Source organism: Bufo bufo, chromosome 3 (genome assembly GCF_905171765.1).
Source record: "Bufo bufo chromosome 3, aBufBuf1.1, whole genome shotgun sequence".
Taxonomy (NCBI): Eukaryota; Metazoa; Chordata; class Amphibia; order Anura; family Bufonidae; genus Bufo; species Bufo bufo.
Window position 1 is genome coordinate 323,688,341 of NC_053391.1, and position 20,682 is coordinate 323,709,022.

The 20,682-nt window shown below is 42.0% G+C and overlaps 1 protein-coding gene across 1 annotated transcript in view; it reads right to left on the reverse strand.

The window, feature by feature from the left end:
- Positions 1-11,885, reverse strand: part of SDC3 (syndecan 3) — a 124,966-nt gene extending 113,081 nt beyond the window's left edge. The window contains exon 1 of the mRNA XM_040424366.1: positions 11,544-11,885. Within this exon, the coding sequence (XP_040280300.1) occupies positions 11,544-11,609 (66 nt within the window). The 5' untranslated portion in view covers positions 11,610-11,885. The remainder of the gene's footprint in view (positions 1-11,543) is intronic.
- Positions 11,886-20,682: the final 8,797 nt, after the last annotated feature.

Below are 20,682 nucleotides of genomic sequence, written 5' to 3' on the forward strand. Positions count from 1 at the left end.
CAGCAGGTGAACATTCGTTTCACAGACATGGCCGTACACACCTTAGTCCATATTAGCCTTTGCAGTTGTTCAAATTGCCCATACAACGTTCAATGAAACCAGTCGATGGACGAAAGATCTTTATGGGAAAATTCTTTCAACGCAAGATCCTTCATTCATGAATGATCTTTCTTTCTTTGAATGAAAATATCAAAACATGGCCGACTTCTGTTTGATATGCTCTAAATTTCAACCGATCAACGCTCGTTTTGGTTAAAATTGTCTGTTTTATCTTTAGACTAATGTGTATGGCCACCATATGATGTGTATGGCTGTATTGGTGAAATCGCTCAACAATGGTTGTTCAACTATTAACGTACTTCTGTTCAATGTGTATGGCCACCTTAAGACAACTTACTGCTTATAAGTCAGGAGGACAGAGTATAAGAAAATTCTGTACTGTCTTCCTTTCATTGCACTTGAGACGCAGCTGTCATAAGCCACCCGAGAGTATGGACCTTTGCGAGTATACCATCCACCCACAGGTAACTCATACTTTATACATAAAGTCAGAAACTATAAAATATACAGTAAATCTAAAGAAATCTCCTGTTTTATCAGTAATGCCTGTCTATGAACCCTTGTGAGAAGGAAACATTTGTTAGGATTAAATAGGAAGTTATGGCTGTAACACGCCGTCTAGTGAAATGATCTCTACTAGTTTTACCGAAAGACATAGAAAATGTTCCGGGAAATAATTACAGATAATTACCCATTATGACTAGATGGATTAACAAGTGTCAAAACTTTAAGACAACCCAAAGGAGAGGAGAAGGGCGGAAGTTATAAGAGAAATATGCTTCCATCCTTGGTGTTGGCGACCAACACATTAAGGCTACTTTCACACTTGCGTTCGGAGCGGATCCGTCTGGTGTCTGTACAGACGGATCCGCTCCTATAATGCAAACGTTGGGATCCGTTCAGAACGGATCCGTCTGCATTATATTTCACAAAAAAATCAAAGTGTGAAAGTTAGTTCAGACGGATCCGTACAGACTTTGCATTGAAAGTCAATGGGGGACGGATCCGTTTGAAAATTGCACCATATTGTGTCAACTTCAAACGGATCTGTCCCCATTGACTTACATTGTGAGTCTGGACGGATCCGTTTGGCTCCGCACGGCCGGGCGGACACCCGAACGCTGCAAGCTGCATTCGGGGGTCCGCCTGCTGAGCGGAACGGAGGCCAAGCGGAGCCATCCTGATGCATTCTGAGCGGATCCGCATCCACTCAGAATGCATTGGTAGCTGGACGGATCAGTTCGGGGCCGCTTGTGAGAGCCTTCAAACGGAGCTCACAAGCGGAACCCCGAACGCTAGTGTGAAAGTAGCCTAAGATGAATACATTAGTATAATGAGCTAAACGATGGCATGTGGTCATCTGAAAAAGAACAACCCTCTATTCATGCCTACATAATGAATGAAGCCTGGGGCCGGTCCAAAGTCAATCACACGGAGAACCCTTCTAGAGGTCTTGGATGATGTACTTTGAGAGGACGTTTTCAGAACAGGATATTACAAGTTTATCTTACAAGGTCTTATGAGCTATTCGAAGAGTGGTCGGCAAACATCTATCACCTATTACAGGGCTTAGAGCAGCTACTCCCATCCTCCTCACATGCTGCCCACCGCTCTCTCACTGCAAGCTGAGAGGTGCACACTATAACAATATACTATAGATTATAAGGAATAATGAAAAGGTCTGTTACTATATAACCCAATATTCTACTAAGGCCTCATGCACACCACCATATCAGTTTTGCGGTCCGCAGATCGCTGATCCACAAAACACAGAAGCGGTCCATGTGTTATCTGGATTTTTTGCTCACCCACGGACTTCAATGGGTCTGTGGTCCACATTTTGTGGACATAATCTATGTTTTCGCAGAACGAACATACGGATGCAGAAAGCACATGTCCTGTATTTGGCTATAAAATTCGGACCACGGACCCATTGAAGTCAATAGGTCCACAACAAAAAATGCGGACGGCAAATAAACCTTTTCTGTATTTTGCAGATCCAAGATTTGCAGACCACAAGATACATACGGTCGTGTTCATAAGGTCTAGCTACCAGTTAGAAGATCACATTGGTGAGCTTGAATCCCCACAGATTTCCAAAAACAAAGGGTTTTATATGGCCAGAAGATCAAGGCAATTATAGGGAACAGAAGTTCCTAGGAACGCTTGAGCTTGACCCTTTTTACCCTGGCAGAAAGTCAGGAACCTTCACAGAAATTAGATGGTTGTTTAGAAATCAGTGGGTGTAACCTAAGGTGTATGGCTGTACATGTATGTCAAGTGTCACCCACCTATATTGTGAAAGGCACATCATCTTCTAGATGGTATCCTTAATCGCAGCACTAGACAGTTAGTTTTCGCTTGGGAGATTCAGAAATGGTTGGAAGCGAAAACAACTACTGTGTTTGTCGAGCTCCCAACTCTCCCCCGACAGAAAATGTTGGAGAAGAGAACGGGGGCTCGGATGGCAGTCTACTGTATGTGGGAAGCTCCCAACTCTCCCCCGACAGATTATGTTGGAGAAGAGAACAGGGGGCTCGATGACAGTCTACTGTGTATGGGGAGCTCTCAACTCTCCCCAGACAGATGATGTTGGGGAAGTGAACAGCAGGGTTGGAGGACAGTCTACTGTATGTGGGGAGCTCCCGACTCTCCCCTGACAGATAAGATTGGAAAGAATAGAGCGGGACTGGGCAACAGTCTATTGTGTGTAGGGAGCTACTGACTCTCCCCCGAAAGATGATGTTGGGAAAGAGAAGAGAGGGATTGGATGACAGTCTACTGTGTGTAGGGAGCTCCTGACTCTCCCCCAAAAGATGACGTTGGGAAAGAGAAGAGAGGGATTGGATGACATTCTACTGTGTGTAGGGAGCTCCCAACTCTCCCCAATAGATGATGTTGGAGAAGAGAATAGGGGGTCGAATGACAGTCAACTGTGTGGGGAGCTCCTAACTCTCCCCAATAGATGATGTTGGAGAAGTGAACAGGGGGTCGAACGACAGTCAACTGTGTGTGGGGAGCTCCTAACTCTCCCCTAACAGATAATGTTGGGGAAGAGAACAGTCGGCTCGGAACGACAGTCTACTGTGTGTGAGGAGCTTCCGACTCTCCCCTGACAGATGATGTCGGAGAAGAGAACAGTGGGCACAGACATCAGTCTATTGTGTGTGGGGTGATCCTGACTCTCCCATGACAGATGATGTTGGGAAAGAGAAAGCGGGATGGAATGACAGTCTAATGTGTGTGAGCAGCTGCCAACTCTCCCTAACAGATGATGCTGGGGAAGAGAAGGGTTGTGCAAATTGAATATTTTTGTCCAATCATTTTGTTCTCCAAGGTGATAAGCTGCTCCTTTAGGTGTCTGGTAGCAGCTTTCACTTTTCTCCCCATTGAATACACACACATGTTCAACCAAAATTAAAGGGTATGTGTATGGGGGAGTCAGGAGGGAGTCGAGAGAGATAGCCGTTAGCCATCAGTTATTGAATATGTATGGCAGCCTTAAAGGGGTATTCATTGTTCGTGAAAGTGAGGACCTATGCTCAGGACAGGTCATCAATATCAAACTGGTGAGGTTCTGACTCTTGGCATCCTTATCAATCAACTGTTTAAAGCAGGGCTGTGGAGTCGGTAGATAAATGCTCCGACTCCAACTCTTCAGTTTTTGGTACTTCCGACTCCGACTCCCCTGTATTTAATATGCAAATGTGTTTTATACATTCTTTGAAGGAAAGAAAGGCAACATACATGTCATTACCACAGAACTACTGGCTAGGAAGCCAACAGTCTACTGTATTGAACAGTTTAAGCAAAAGACAAACACAATGTGTTCCACCAAGTTCTTCTAAGCTCTTATAGAAGAGAGAGGTAGTTGGGCAGAAGCTGCTGCCTTCTCCTTTGTGTGCTGATCTTCTGCTGAAGATTGGGAAGTGGGGGGATCCAGGACGGGGCAGGGGAAGGGGCATTTATTGTAAAACGTGATTTCCCTAGTAGAATCCCATAGTCGTGTTTAAAGTTTAAACTAACAATCTGAGTTTACAAGTTTTTATAGCCTTAGCTGAATGACAGCAGTTTTTCAAATGGTTTACAGCTTCAGTCTTGAACTATTGACTATCCATTCCCTTCACTTATACAAGTGTCTCCAGTCCTGCAAAAAATATATTTACTTAATCAGTTATCAGTGAGAGGCTAGGTTAACCATGGGTGTTGCGTTCCCTGTAACAGCGGAAAGTCTAAGTATTGCCGCTCCTTAACTGTGTGTTGCGTGCCATATAGTGAAGCATATGAAAAGCATGCTTCTCATGGTCACTTAACGTGTTCGTTTTGCGGTAACGTGACGCACTGCATGCATTGGCCTTTATTCTTACAGTAGAGAAGTAATTAATTATAACTTTTTGTGAATTGTCATTTATACTTGCTTTTTTTTAATTTTTATTACAATTAAAATTTAGTAGGAGTCGGAGTAGGAGGCGGTTCATTTTTGCCGACTCCAACTCCAGGCAGGTACCCAAAATTGCCTCTGACTCCGACTCCTCAGCCCTGGTTTAAAGGGGCTGTGGCGCTAGCACCAGTGCTGTATCCATGTCAGTGTTTACCTGCATGCTGTCTACAGGGTGATTACAGCTATTCTTCTCATTCAAGTGACTAGGAGAGGAAGGTGTAATTACACTGCCTCACCACTACAATGTAGATGTCGTGCAGGTAAACACTAACTGACTAAGGCTACTTTCACACTTGCGGCAGAGAGATCCGACAAGCAGTTCCGTCGCCGGAACTGCCTGCCAGATCAGGCAAAATGTATGCTAACTGATGGCATTATTAAGACTGATCAGGATCCTGATCAGTCTTAAAAATGCCTGATCAGTCGAAAAAATGCATTGAAATGCCGGATCCATCTTTCAGGTGTCATCCGGCAAAAACGGATCCGGCATTTATTTTTTCACCTTTTTTTCAGTCTGCGCATGCGCAGACCGGAAGGACGGATCCGGCATTCCAGTATTCTGAATGCCGGATCCGGCACTAATACATTCCTATGGGAAAAAATGCCGGATCCGGCATTCAGGCAAGTCTTCAGTTTTTTTAGCCGGAGATAAAACCGTAGCATGCTACGGTTTTATCTTTTGCCTGATCAGTCAAAACGACTGAACTGAAGACATCCTGATGCAAACTGAACGGATTACTCTCCATTCAGAATGCATGGGGACATACCTGATCAGTTCTTTTCCGGTATAGAGCCCCTGTGACGGAACTCTATGCCGGAAAAGAACAACGCAAGTGTGAAAGTAGCCTGAAGCGACTAAGGGTACTTTCACACTAGCGTTTTTCTTTTCCGGCATAGAGTTCCGTCCTAGGAGCTCAATACTGGAAAAGAACTGATCAGGCATATCCCCATGCATTCTGAATGGAGAGTAATCCGTTCAGTTTGCATCAGGATGTCTTCAGTTCAGTCGTTTTGACTGATCAGGCAAAAGAGAAAACCGCAGCATGCTACGGTTTTATCTCCGGCAAAAAAAACTTAAGACTTGCCTGAATGCCGGATCCGGCATTTTTTCCCATAGGAATCTATTAGCGCCGGATCCGGCATTCAGAATACCGGAATGCCGGATCCGTCCTTCTGGCCTGCGCAGACCAGTAAACAAGACGGATCCGTCTGTCCGCATGACAAGCGGAGAGACGGATCCATCCTTGCAATGCATTTGTGAGACGGATCCGCATCCGGATTCGTCTCACAAATGCTTTCAGTCAGCGGCAGATCGGCGGGTCCGCTGGATCACACTGCCGCAAGTGTGAAAGTAGCCTAATGATACAGCCCCGTTAAACAGATCGGCAGGGGTGCAAAGAGTCGGTCCTCCACCAATCTGGAGATAGACAGATATTAGATAGATAGATAATAGATAGGAGATACTAGATAGATAGAATACATTATGCCATTAACCTGGTTTTAAATGTTCTGTAAATTGCATGGAAAATTCAAAAACATTTCCATAAGGATCCATTCACACATCCACAGTGTTTTGCGGATCCGCAAAACACTGGGCTGGCACTCCAATAGAAATGCCTATTCTTGTCCACAGCTGCGGACAAGAATAGGACATGTTCTATTTTTTTGAGGAGCCGCGGAACGGAAGTTCAGGGCCGCGGACCGAAAATGAATGGGTCTGCACCCTTCGACATAATTGCTGAATGGATTTGGACCCAAAGTGCGGACGTGTGAATGGACCCTAATATGGTGACTTGTTTTGTCCATCCAGTTTACAGTAGTTCTATGTCATTCTCTATGCAGATGGCCCTCTAAATATCCACTGGAAATCTAGAAAAAATATTTCCTACTGAAGCATTACAACCTTACAATAAGCATGTCTTATAAAGGTGAAAGTATAGTTAGAGTACTACATCTTCTAGCCTTTAGGCACAATTTAGACCAGTGATGGGGAACCTTTTAGAGACCGAGTGCCCAAACTGCAACCCAAAACCCACTTATTTATCGCAAAGTGCCAATACGGCAATTTAACCTGAACACTAACGAATATACACTGCTCAAAAAAATAAAGGGAACACAAAAATAACACATCCTAGATCTGAATTAATTAAATATTCTTCTGAAATACTTTGTTCTTTACATAGTTGAATGTGCTGACAACAAAATCACACAAAAATAAAAAAATGGAAATCAAATTTTTAAACCCATGGAGGTCTGGACTTGGAGTCACACTCAAAATTAAAGTGGAAAAACACACTACAGGCTGATCCAACTTTGATGTAATGTCCTTAAAACAAGTCAAAATGAGGCTCAGTAGTGTGTGTGGCCTCCACGTGCCTGTATGACCTCCCTACAACGCCTGTGCATGCTCCTGATGAGGTGGCGGACGGTCTCCTGAGGGATCTCCTCCTACATGAGAATAGTTATAAGGTACTCAATCAATGGTACTATACGCCACAAAGAATTAACCGAATGTTCCCCGAATGTAGTCCAAACTGTTGGAGATGTGAACAGGATATAGGTAATCATAGCCATATATGGTGGAAATGTAATAGGATCTCTCCTTACTGGGAAAAAATATGTAGAGTCCTGTCAGAGATATGTAAGATACCATTTCCGGTCTCTCCGAAGGTATGTCTCTTTGGGGTGTTCGGAGATCTCAGGTACCCTAAAGAAACGCAAAAGTTGAGCCAGATTTTACTGGCAGCTTCCAGAATACTCATTGCAGTTTATTGGAAAAAAACGGAGATTCCCCCATTAAAACAATGGATCGCTAGATGTGATCAATTGTACCGCCTGGAGCAGATAGCTCACTGGGAAGCCTGAACACCACACAGATTTGAAGCGATATGGAAACCATGGAAAGATTACAGAGGTTTTTCGACCTGATTTGTATAGTCTTAGTGATCTCGTGACCATCGAAGGTAGCATAGCAACAACTACTTGGTATTAGTCCTACCTTTTGGTATCTCTGAAGAGTTCTTTCTTACCCCCCCTCCCCTTCATCCCCTCAGACCTCCCTACGTTATTGTATCCCCCCCTTTTATTTGTTATTATGTGATATGCACTTTCTCATACGACTGTACAACTTCAGATGCATTCGTGTTCTTATGCCTATGTAGGCAAACAAAGTTTGTACATCCTTCAGCTGTAAAACCAATAAAAACAATTTTAAAACAAACTGAGGGATCTCCTCCCAGACCTGGACTAAAGCATCTGCCAACTCCTGGACAGTCTGTGGTGCAACGTGACGTTGGTGGATAGAGCGAGACATGATGTCCCAGATGTGCTCAATTGGATTCAGGTCTGGGGAACGGGCGGGCCAGTCCATAGCATCAATGCCTTCGTCTTGCAGGAACTGCTGACACACTCCAGCCACATGAGGTCTAGCATTGTCTTGCATTAGGAGGAACCCAGGGCCAACCGCACCAGAATATGGTCTCACAAGGGGTCTGAGGATCTCATCTCGGTACCTAATGGCAGTCAGGCTACCTCTGGCGAGCACATGGAGGGCTGTGCGGCCCTCCAAAGAAATGCCACCTCACACCATTACTGACCCAATGCCAAACCGGTCATGCTGGAGGATGTTGCAGGCAGCAGAACGTTCTCCACGGCGTCTCCAGACTCTGTCACGTCTGTCACATGTGCTCAGTGTGAACCTGCTTTCATCTGTGAAGAGCACAGGGCGCCAGTGGCGAATTTGCCACCAATCTTGGTGTTCTCTGGCAAATGCCAAACGTTCTGCACAACCCCCACCTGTGGACATCGGACCCTCATATCACCCTCATGGAGTCTGTTTCTGACCGTTTAAGCAGACACATGCACATTTGTGGCCTGCTGGAGGTCATTTTGCAGGGCTCTGGCAGTGCTCCTCCTGTTCCTCCTTGCACAAAGGCGGAGGTAGCGGTCCTGCTGCTGGGTTGTTGCCCTCCTACGGCCTCCTCCACGTCTCCTGATGTACTGGCCTGTCTCCTGGTAGCGCCTCCATGCTCTGGACACTATGCTGACAGACACAGCAAACCTTCTTGCCACAGCTCGCATTGATATGCCATCCTGGATAAGCTGCACTACCTGAGCCACTTGTGTGGGTTGTAGACTCCGTCTCATGCTACCACTAGAGTGAAAGCACCGCCAGCATTCAAAAGTGACCAAAACATCAGCCAGGAAGCATAGGAACTGAGAAGTGGTCTGTGATCACCACCTGCAGAACGACTCCTTTATTTGGGGTGTCTTGCTAATTGCCTATAATTTCCACCTGTTGTCTATCCCATTTGCACAACAGCATGTGAAATTGATTGTCACTCAGTGTTGCTTCCTAAGTGGACAGTTTGATTTCACAGAAGTGTGATTGACTTGGAGTTACATTGTGTTGTTTAAGTGTTCCCTTTATTTTTTTGAGCAGTGTAGTATATCTTCCATGTACTTAATCATGTAGCTATAATAGCCTGAGTCCATTCAGTGCGCTGCCTGTGCTGTTCATAGTGCGCCCTGCACTGATGAATGGCAGGAAAAGTCTAAGGCCATATCCTCTGCCAGAACAGCCTGCCTATACCTCTAGCACATGTGTAAAACCTGCCTAAGGCTATGTTCACACAACTGCTTCAAATGTGGTGTGTATTTTACGTGGCACAAATCCAAGCCTGGCCCTTTGATTTTTTTCCATAAAAATGTTGTGTGAACACAGCCTAAAGGAGGCTTCAAAGAACTGCAAGAATTTCCATAAAGCTCATAGAAAACAAAAAAAAGGCTTCCCAATATACTGTACCAACCTTATAACATTCCCCTGCTGCCACTCCTACATCCCCAGTCCTATGTGACCCTGATAAGCTCCACCCCGTTCCGCTACGCTTTGCTCTGTCACACCCCTAAGCTCCACCCCCACCAGTCTGCTAAGCTTTACTCTCAGCTCAGCAGTGCAGACTGGGCACCTCTGCTGATTCTCTACAGCTGGGAAGGGCCCCCTCCCCCACTGGGCCCCTGTACAGTTCAACCAGTTGCACAGGTGGGATGTCCACCCCTGGTTTAGTTTTATTTTATTTTTTTTCAGCCAGTAACATGTGGGCGGCAAGGGGCCCCCTGATCCCTGAGGCCCCCGAGTGGTTGCAATGTCAATGTTACAAGCTCAGGAGTGGCACAAGAGGACTGAGTACCGGTGTGTGGGAACCGCACAGAATTCATAAAGTTAGCATATTGCAATGGGCACCACTTTTGTGGGCTCTTCATCTGATTTGTACAATACCTCTTTAAAAAGGTAGGAGAAGGTCTACCTGGTGCCACCTGTATGCCCTTTTTGGCCCATATAATGGCGGCGTAAACGTCATGCCTTACTTGCGCTCCTTAGCCGTGCCCCCTTATAGGTATGAGGAGGAAATTAGTACCAAATGTTAATAAATACTGTGCAAATTCTGATAAATTTACTCCATTAATACTCATTCACTAATCATGACCAGAGCCCAAATGTGGGAACCTTATCTTCTTCTCTTTTGACGTGAAGAAACCACGACCCTCTGCCATAGGTATCATATGCACAATAAGGCCTCCATGTGCTTTCCACATTCATATGTCCCATACTTGGCCACAAAATGTGGACCATGGACCCACCGAAGTCTTTGGGTCCGTAAAAAAACAGGATGCAACATGGACATCACCCTATCCATCTATTGTGGACTGTAAAATACATACAGTCGAGCGCATGAGGTTACAGGCCACATGGACACGACCGTATCTGTTTCGTGGTTCACAAATTGTGCATCGTCAAATTCGGATGCAGACGTGTGCCGTCCGCATATTATTTGCAGACCCATTATTTTCATTGGGTGTGTGGTCTGCCTTTTGCGGATATAGGAGCACATTTATTAACACCGGTGTTTTAGATGGTGGATCCGCCGCAGTTATGTAGAAGCACCGGCCTCTCCATAACTTCGGCGGATCCACCGCCACTTCTAAATGTAAGACCGCTCCCTAGCTCCATTTTCTACGCTTGTTTTAGCCGGCCCCCCCTCTTCCCCGCCACGCCCACTTTATTTAGACCTGGCGTGAGCTGGGAAAAGTCAGCGCCAGAACTACGCCTAATTTAGGCATATTTCTGTTTAATAAATTTCCCCTATAGTCTTTCCGTATCCGTATCTCAGTTCCACAAAGGGATAGAACATGTCCTATACTTGTCTGCAAAATGTGGACCACAGACCCATTGAAGTTTCAGATGCAACACGGACTGCGGCCATAAACTGCGGATCTGCAATTTGCGGACCGCAAAACACATACGGTCGTGTGCATGGGGGCCTTACATGGATTATTTTTTTTCCCCTTTATAAATATACCTTCCCCGTAATACAATTCAGCATAAAAGAAACTATAAAAGAAATATGGTGTACCATGAGGCATGGGCGTAACTATAGCCATAGCTGCCATGGCACTGGCTAAGGAGCCCTGAGGTTGGGGGGTCCAATCTGATGCAAGACCATTGTACCTTATTATAGGGATCGGCGGCTATAATGTGTGCTTTCTAATTTATTGGCGCCATTATACATACCTGGCACTTACTGTAGGCTGCTGTTTTAATTTTCTTACTCTAGGTGGTGGGGGCCCCATCTAAATTTTGCAACGGGGCCCTATGACTGATAGTTACGCCCGGGCCGCGTGAGGCCACATTTATCCGCCTTCACATGAATAATTAATTCATATTCCCAGTATACACGCTATTACGGTTGCAATTTTTGTATCCGCAGACCTGAAAGCGGTATCTTAAATATTCCAGTACTTTACAGGAATCCATCTTGTCAGGAAGCCCACCAGCACTCGGAGACACTGACAGGCGTTCAGTATGGAGACCATGGAAATGGGAACATGAGGTAAAACATGATGACATGCACATTCCACGCACACAATACATGAGGAGGATGATGATACAATGGCATGTAAGACTTCAGGATGTCGCCGCAGCCATGCAGGGGTTAATGGGGGGGGGGGGGTGATGGATGGGCAGCGATGTGATGTTACTCACCAGAGCAGCCTGTGAGATGAGGAGCAGCAGCCCTGCGCCATGTATAATTCCAAAGGCAAAATGCATCCTCCTTGTGCCTGAGCAGCTGCCTACGAAGAGCCGGTTGTCTAGTCGTCCTTATACTGTGCTATCAGCTCCCTGTTATTCCTCCATGGGGCAGGATAGCGCCTTCACTATGACAAATCCTTCTCCTCCTGCTTTCTCAGCCCTCTCCCTTAGCCTCTTCTCCCTCTCCTCCTCTAGCTCTCCTTGCCCTTCAGTATTTTGTTCGCCTTCTCCCACCCGCCACGGTTTTTCTCCCTCTCCTCGTCCTTCTTCTCTTTACCGTTCAGCAGGAAATGTCTCCCCTCCCTCTTTCCCTAGCAATCAATGTGAAGAAGGTAAAAGGAGGAGAGGAGAGGCGAGGCATCCTAGGCGCCATCTTGTGGTCACGCGCCAGTATTGCGCTGGAAGGGATGCGCGCCATTAGTCATCGTGATACAATACCTGTCCCTCACAAGGTTGACCTCATCCCCGGGATATAGAGAAGCGTGTTCCTCAAGGGAATCAGGCTGCTTAATATGGCATTTCATGTTCAGTGGCCAGGCTGCTGTGGGAGGAAGCAGGGGCCTACAGGCAGTGACAGGAGGAATGTCTGCAGTACACTAGCCATATACTGCACATACACTGTAATTAGGGATGAGCCAACTTCATATTTTCAAGTTCGTGTTGGGGTATATGCTGAATTGCGTTATGGATTCAGTTACCACGGACCATAACGCAATCCCATAACGGAATGCATGGAGGCATTCCGTCATAATAGAAGTACATGGCCAGCATCCTGCATAACGGAAACCGGACGGATCCGTTATGCAGGCCATGGACTGCCTCTAACGGCATTCCGTTATGCATTCCATCACGGAATTGCATTATGGTCCGTGGTAACGGAATCCATAACGCAATTCAGCATATACCCCAACACAAAATATCAAGTTCGCTGAACCCTAACTGTAATATGTACAATGTAGTATGTCAGATAATCGCGTACAGAAAATCTGTGCTAAATGTGACATGTACAAGGGTACTGTCATACTTGCGTTAAACTTTTCTGGCATTGAGTTCCGTCCTAGGGGCTCAATACCGGAAAAGAACAGATCAGGTTTATCCTAATGCATTCTGAATGGAGAGCGATCCGTTCAGGATGCATCAGGATGTCTTCAGTTCAGTCACTGGACGGTGAAAATACTGCAGCATGCTGCGGTATTTTCTCCGTCCAAAATTACGGAACACTTGCCAAATCCGGCATTATCTTCTATTGAAATGCATTGATGCCCAAGTGTTCCGGAAAAACGGATCCGGTTTTGCGGTCTGCGCATGCGCAGACCTTTAAAAATGTGAAAAGAATAAATACTGCATCCGTTTTTCCGAAACGGATCCGCATCTGGATCTGTCTACAAATGGTATCCGTTTGAATACAGATTGTCGGATCCGGCAGGCAGTTCCGGCGACGGAACTTCCTGCCGGAATCCAAAAACGCAAGTATGAAAGTACCCTAAAGGTTTATGCAATTTCTTTACATACAAAATAACAAATATTAATACAAATGACTCATCATTATTAAATACAGTAGGTTATAAAGGTATAATAGAGGAGAATCTCCCAGAGGATCACCACGAAATTCAGTGATATGCTAGTGCAGTGCGGTACCTCTGTAGGACCCAGTTTTATTATATTAAGGACTCAGTCACACGACCGCGCTGTGTTTTGTGGTCTGCAAGTTGGGGATCTGCAAAACACGGATGCTGCCTGTGTGCGTTCTGAAAGTTGCGTAACGGGCCGCCCATTATAGAAATGTCTATACTTGTCCGTATTGCGGGCATGTTCTATCTTTCTTGCGGTGCCACAGAACGGAGCAACGGCTGTCTGCATCTTTTGCGTTCCCATTGAAATGAATGGGTCCGCACCCTTTCCGCAAAATTGTAGATGGTAGGTAGATAGATAGATAGATAGATAAATAGATATGCGATAGATAGATAGATAGATAGATGATTGATAGGTATTAGATAGGTGATAGATAGATGATTGATAGATAATAGATAGGTGATAGATAGATAGATAGATATGCGATAGATAGATAGATAGATAGATAGATAGATAGATAGATAATAGATAGATAGATGATTGATATGTATTAGATAGGTGATAGATAGATAGATAGATAGATAGATAGATAGATAGATAGATAGATAGATAGATAGATAGATTAATAGATAGATAGATGATTGATAGATATTAGATAGGAGATAGATAGATAGATAGATATGAGATAGATAGATGATTGATAGATAATAGATAGATAGATAATAGATAGATATGAGATAGATAGATAATAGATAGATAATAGATAGATAGATAGATAGAAGATAGATAGATAGATAGATAGATAGGAGATAGATAGATAGATAATAGATAGATATTAGATAGATAGATAGATAGATAGATAATAGATAGATGATAGATAGATATGAGATAGATAGATAGATAGATAGATAGATAATAGATAGATATGAGATAGATATGAGATAGATAGATAGATGATTGATAGGTATTAGATAGGTGATAGATAGATAGATGATTGATAGATAGATAGATATTAGATAGGAGATAGATAGATGATTGATAGATATGAGATAGATAGATAGATATGAGATAGATAGATGATTGATAGATAATAGATAGATATGAGATAGATAATAGATAGATAGATAGATAGATATGAGATAGATAGATGATAGATAGATAGATAATAGATAGATAGATATGTGATTGATAGATAGATAGATAGATAGATAATTGATAAATATTAGATAGGTGATAGATAGATAGATAGATAATAGATAGATATGCGATAGATAGATAGATAGATAGATAGATAGATGATTGATAGGTATTAGATAGATAGATAGATGATTGATACATAATAAATAGGTGATAGATAGATGATTGATAGATAGATAGATATGAGATAGATAGATGATTGATAGATAATAGATAGGTGATAGATAGATAATAGATAGATATGTGATAGATAGATAGATAGATAGATAGATAGATAATAGATAGATAGATATGAGATAGATAGATAGATATGCGATAGATAGATAGATGATTGATAGGTATTAGATAGATAGATAGATAGATAGATAGATAGATGATTGATAGATAGTTAGATGATAGATAGATGATTGATAGATAATAGATAGGTGATAGATAGATAATAGATAGATATGTGATAGATAGATGATTGATAGATATTAGATAGGAGATAGATAGATAGATAATTGATAGATATTAGATAGGAGATAGATAGATAGATAGATAGATGATTGATAGGTATTAGATAGGTGATAGATAGATGATTGATAGATAATAGATAGGTGATAGATAGATAGATATGCGATAGATAGATAGATAGATAGATAGATAGATAGATAATAGATAGATAGATGATTGATATGTATTAGATAGGTGATAGATAGATAGATATGAGATAGATAGATGATTGATAGATAATAGATAGATAGATAATAGATAGATATGAGATAGATAGATAATAGATAGATAATAGATAGATAGATAGATAGATAGATAGATGATAGATAGATAGATAGATAGATAGATAGATAGATAGATAGGAGATAGATAGATAATAGATAGATATTAGATAGATAGATAGATAGATAGATAGATAGATAGATAATAGATAGATATGCGATAGATAGATAATAGATAGATGATAGATAGATATGAGATAGATAGATAGATAGATAGATAGATAGATAGATAATAGATAGATATGAGATAGATATGAGATAGATAGATAGATGATTGATAGGTATTAGGCCTCTTTCACACTTGCGTTGTCCGGATCCGGCGTGTACTCCACTTGCCGGAATTACACTCCGGATCCGGAAAAACGCAAGTGTACTGAAAGCATTTGAAGACGGATCTGTCTTCCAAATGCTTTCAGTGTTACTATGGCACCCAGGACGCTATTAAAGTCCTGGTTGCCATAGTAGGAGCGGGGAGCGGGGGAGCGGTATACTTACAGTCCGTGCGGCTCCCGGGGCGCTCCAGAATGACGTCAGAGCGCCCCATGCGCATGGATGACGTGATCCATGCGATCACGTGATCCATGCGCTTGGGGCGCCCTGACGTCACTCTGGAGCGCCCGGGGAGCCGCACGGACGGTAAGTACACTGCTCCCCCGCTCCCCACTACACTTACCATGGCTGTCAGGACTTTAGCGTCCCGGCAGCCATGGTAACCATTCAGAAAAAGCTAAATGTCGGCTCCGGCAATGCGCCGAAACGACGTTTAGCTTAAGGCCGGATCCGGATCAATGCCTTCCAATGGGCATTAATTCCGGATCCGGCCTTGCGGCAAGTGTTCCGGATTTTTGGCCGGAGCAAAAAGCGCAGCATGCTGCGGTATTTTCTCCGGCCAACAAACGTTCCGTACCGGAACTGAAGACATCCTGATGCATCCTGAACGGATTACTCTCCATTCAGAATGCATTAGGATAATCCTGATCAGGATTCTTCCGGCATAGAGCCCCGACGACGGAACTCTATGCCGGAAGACAATAACGCAGGTGTGAAAGAGCCCTTAGATAGGTGATAGATAGATAGATGATTGATAGATAGATAGATAGATAGATATTAGATAGGAGATAGATAGATGATTGATAGATATGAGATAGATAGATAGATATGAGATAGATAGATGATTGATAGATAATAGATAGATATGAGATAGATAATAGATAGATAGATAGATAGATAGATAGATATGAGATAGATAGATGATAGATAGATAGATAATAGATAGATAGATATGTGATTGATAGATAGATAGATAGATAGATAGATAGATAGATAGATAGATAATTGATAAATATTAGATAGGTGATAGATAGATAGATAGATAGATAGATAGATAGATAGATAGATAGATATGCGATAGATAGATAGATAGATAGATAGATAGATGATTGATAGGTATTAGATAGATAGATAGATGATTGATAGATAATAAATAGGTGATAGATAGATGATTGATAGATAGATATGAGATAGATAGATGATTGATAGATAATAGATAGGTGATAGATAGATAATAGATAGATAGATATGTGATAGATAGATAGATAGATAATAGATAGATATGAGATAGATAGATAGATATGCGATAGATAGATAGATGATTGATAGGTATTAGATAGATAGATAGATGATTGATAGATAATAGATAGGTGATAGATAGATAATAGATAGATATGTGATAGATAGATAGATGATTGATAGATATTAGATAGGAGATAGATAGATAGATAGATAATTGATAGATATTAGATAGGTGATAGATAGATGATTGATAGATATTAGATAGGTGATAGATAGATAGATGATTGATAGATAGATAGATATGAGATAGATAGATGATTGATAGATAATAGATAGGTGATAGATAGATAATAGATGATAGATAGATATGAGATAGATAGATAGATATGCGATAGATAGATAGATGATTGATAGGTATTAGATAGATAGATAGATGATTGATAGATAGTTAGATGATAGATAGATAGATGATTGATAGATAATAGATAGGTGATAGATAGATAATAGATAGATAGATATGTGATAGATAGATAGATGATTGATAGATATTAGATAGGTGATAGATAGATAGATAGATGATTGATAGATATTAGATAGGTGATAGATAGATAGATAGATGATTGATAGATATTAGATAGGTGATAGATACATAGATATGTGATAAATGCAGTACGCAGCCCTGCAGGGTATTGCGATAGTGAGGTCACGGTTACTAGGCAATCGAGGGTTGCTCTTGGTTACTCACAGTTTATAGGAAGACCCTGGGCAGGCGTACAGCAGTGATGGAGAGGCTGGCACAGAAGTGCTCTGGGGCACTCTCAATGTATAGGGACCAGGCCGGTGGTAGGTGAGGTGCCCTGGTTGTTGCAGGATTAATGTGCCGGTGGAAAGATCCCTTTAAGATTTGTGACGCCAGTGCCTGTAACGGTGGCACACCATTTTATAGTAGTAAGAACTGAGGAACACAGTTTGTAGTAAACCAAAACTTCCGTTACTGGAAACAGTTAACTTTGTACAGTCTTTTAGGTTCAGTTCCATAGGTCAATAGCAGTCACAAGCAGGCTTTTACAAATAATGGCAGGCAACAATGTTCTTGCAAGATACTCAGAGGGTTAAATACACTCACAGATCAGGCTGCACCTTTTCCTCAGAAATCCTGTGCACTATTTCTCAGAACTCCTGTCTGTCTTAATCCCAAGGCCCGTATGCCCTATTGGTGGCTTTATCCTTGGTAAAGAAACTTCCTCAGGTATATATCTCCTTGCATTAGATAGATCCTTCTGCCCTTCAGCTCTCTTGTCCGGCTGGAAACACTTCTGCTCTGCTCTGTACTGTGCTTTGTAGGAACTGCTGAGGTTTCTCAGGAGGTAACTCTTCCCCTGGTAAGATCTAGAAGCCTGGGCTGTCTAGCTGCATGTCAGAAGCTTACTTCAGCGGATGCCTAGCCAAAGTCCACACTCCCTTCTGACTCTACACACCTCTTCCTGAACAGGACCTGACTATTTATATTAGGGGTTCCCTAGCGCCCTCTACTGTCTTGGAGGAGGAATTACACCCTAACAGGCCTGATACTCAGATACAACAGGGAAATACACATAAAAGCATAGAAATACACATTAAAATGTGGTGTAAAATACAATGCCACTGTTCCACAGGAGATGGAGTAACAACGTGGCCCAATTGACACTTGTGTAGTGCCCACATTTACCTAGTGGGACACTACATAGATATTAGATAGGTGATAGATAGATAGATAGATAGATAGATAGATAATTGATAGATAGGTGATAGATATTAGATAGGTGATAGATATGTGATAGATATTAGATAGGAGATAGATAGATAGATGATTGATAGATATTAGATAGGCGATAGATATGTGATAGATCTTAGATAGGAGATAGATATGAGAGATAGATAGATAGATAGATAGATAAATAGATAGATATGTGATAGATATTAGATAGGAGATAGATAAATAGATAGATATGTGATAGATATTAGATAGGAGATAGACAGATATGAGAGATAGATGATAGATAGATAGATAGATAGATAGATAGATAGATAGATAGATAGATAGATAGATGATAGATAGATAGGAGATAGATAATAGATAGGTGATAGATAGATAGATAATAGATAGGTGATAGATAGATATTAGATAGGTGATTGATACATAAATAGATAATAGATAGATAGATAGATAGATAGATAATAGATAGATGATAGATAATAGATAGATGATAGATAGATAATAGATGATAGATAATAGATAGATGATAGATAGATAGATAGATAATAGATGATAGATAATAGATAGATGATAGATACAAATCGGATTCCGAAAAAGTTGGGACACTAAACAAATTGTGAATAAAAACTGAATGCAATGATGTGGAGATGGCAAATGTCAATATTGTATTTGTAATAGAACGTAGATGACAGATCAAACGTTTAATCCGAGTAAATGTATCATTTTAAAAGATGGGTAGAGGATCACCAATTCCCACAATGTTGCGCAGAAAGATAGTGAAGCAATATCAGAAAGGTGTTACCCAGCGAAAAATTGCAAAGACTTTGCATCTATCATCATCAACTGTGCATAACATCATCCGAAGATTCAGAGAATCTGGAACAATCTCTGTGCGTAAGGGTCAAGGCCGTAAAACCATACTGGATGCCCGTGATCTCCAGGCCCTTAAACGACACTGCACCACAAACAGGAATGCTACTGTAATCACAGAATGGGCTCAGGAATACTTCCAGAAACCATTGTCAGTGAACACAATCCACCGTGCCATCCGCCGTTGCCAGCTGAAACTCTACAGTGCAAAGAAAAAGCCATTTCTAAGCAAGATCCACAAGCTCAGGCGTTTTCACTGGGCCAGGGATCATTTAAAATGGAGTGTGGCAAAATGGAAGACTGTTCTGTGGTCAGACGAGTCACGATTCAAAGTTCTTTTTGGAAATCTGGGACGCCATGTCATCCGGACCAAAGAGGACAAGGACAACCCAAGTTGTTATCAACGCTCAGTTCAGAAGCCTGCATTTCTGATGGTATGGGGTTGCATGAGTGCGTGTGGCATGGGCAGCTTGCATGTCTGGAAAGGCACCATCAATGCAGAAAAATATATTCAGGTTCTAGAACAACATATGCTCCCATCCAGACGTCATCTCTTTCAGGGAAGACCCTGCATTTTTCAACAAGATAATGCCAGACCACATTCTGCATCAATCACAACATCATGGCTGCGTAGGAGAAGGATCCGGGTACTGAAATGGCCAGTCTGCAGTCCAGATCTTTCACCTATAGAGAACATTTGGCGCAACATAAAGAGGAAGGTGCAACAAAGAAGGCCCAAGACGATTGAACAGTTAGAGGCCTGTATTAGACAAGAATGGGAGAGCATTCCTATTTCTAAACTTGAGAAACTGGTCTCCTCGGTCCCCAGACGTCTGTTGAGTGTTGTAAGAAGAAGGGGAGATGCCACACAGTGGTGAAAATGGCCTTGTCCCAACTTTTTGGGGATTTGTTGACACCATGAAATTCTAATTCAACATATTTTCCCCTTAAAATGGTACATTTTCTCAGTTTAAACTTTTGTTCCGTGATTTATGTTCTATTCTGAATAAAATATTAGAAGTTGGCACCTCCACATCATTGCATTCAGTTTTTATTCACGATTTGTATAGTGTCCCAACTTTTTTGGAATCCGGTTTGTAGATGATAGATAGATAGATAGATAGATGATAGATGATAGATAATAGATAGATAATAGATAAATAATAGATAGATGATAGATAATAGATGATAGATAGATAATAGATAGATAATAGATAGATAATAGATAGATGATAGATAATAGATGATAGATAGATGATAGATAATAGATAGATGATAGATAATAGATAGATAATAGATAAATAATAGATAGATGATAGATAATAGATGATAGATAGATAATAGATAG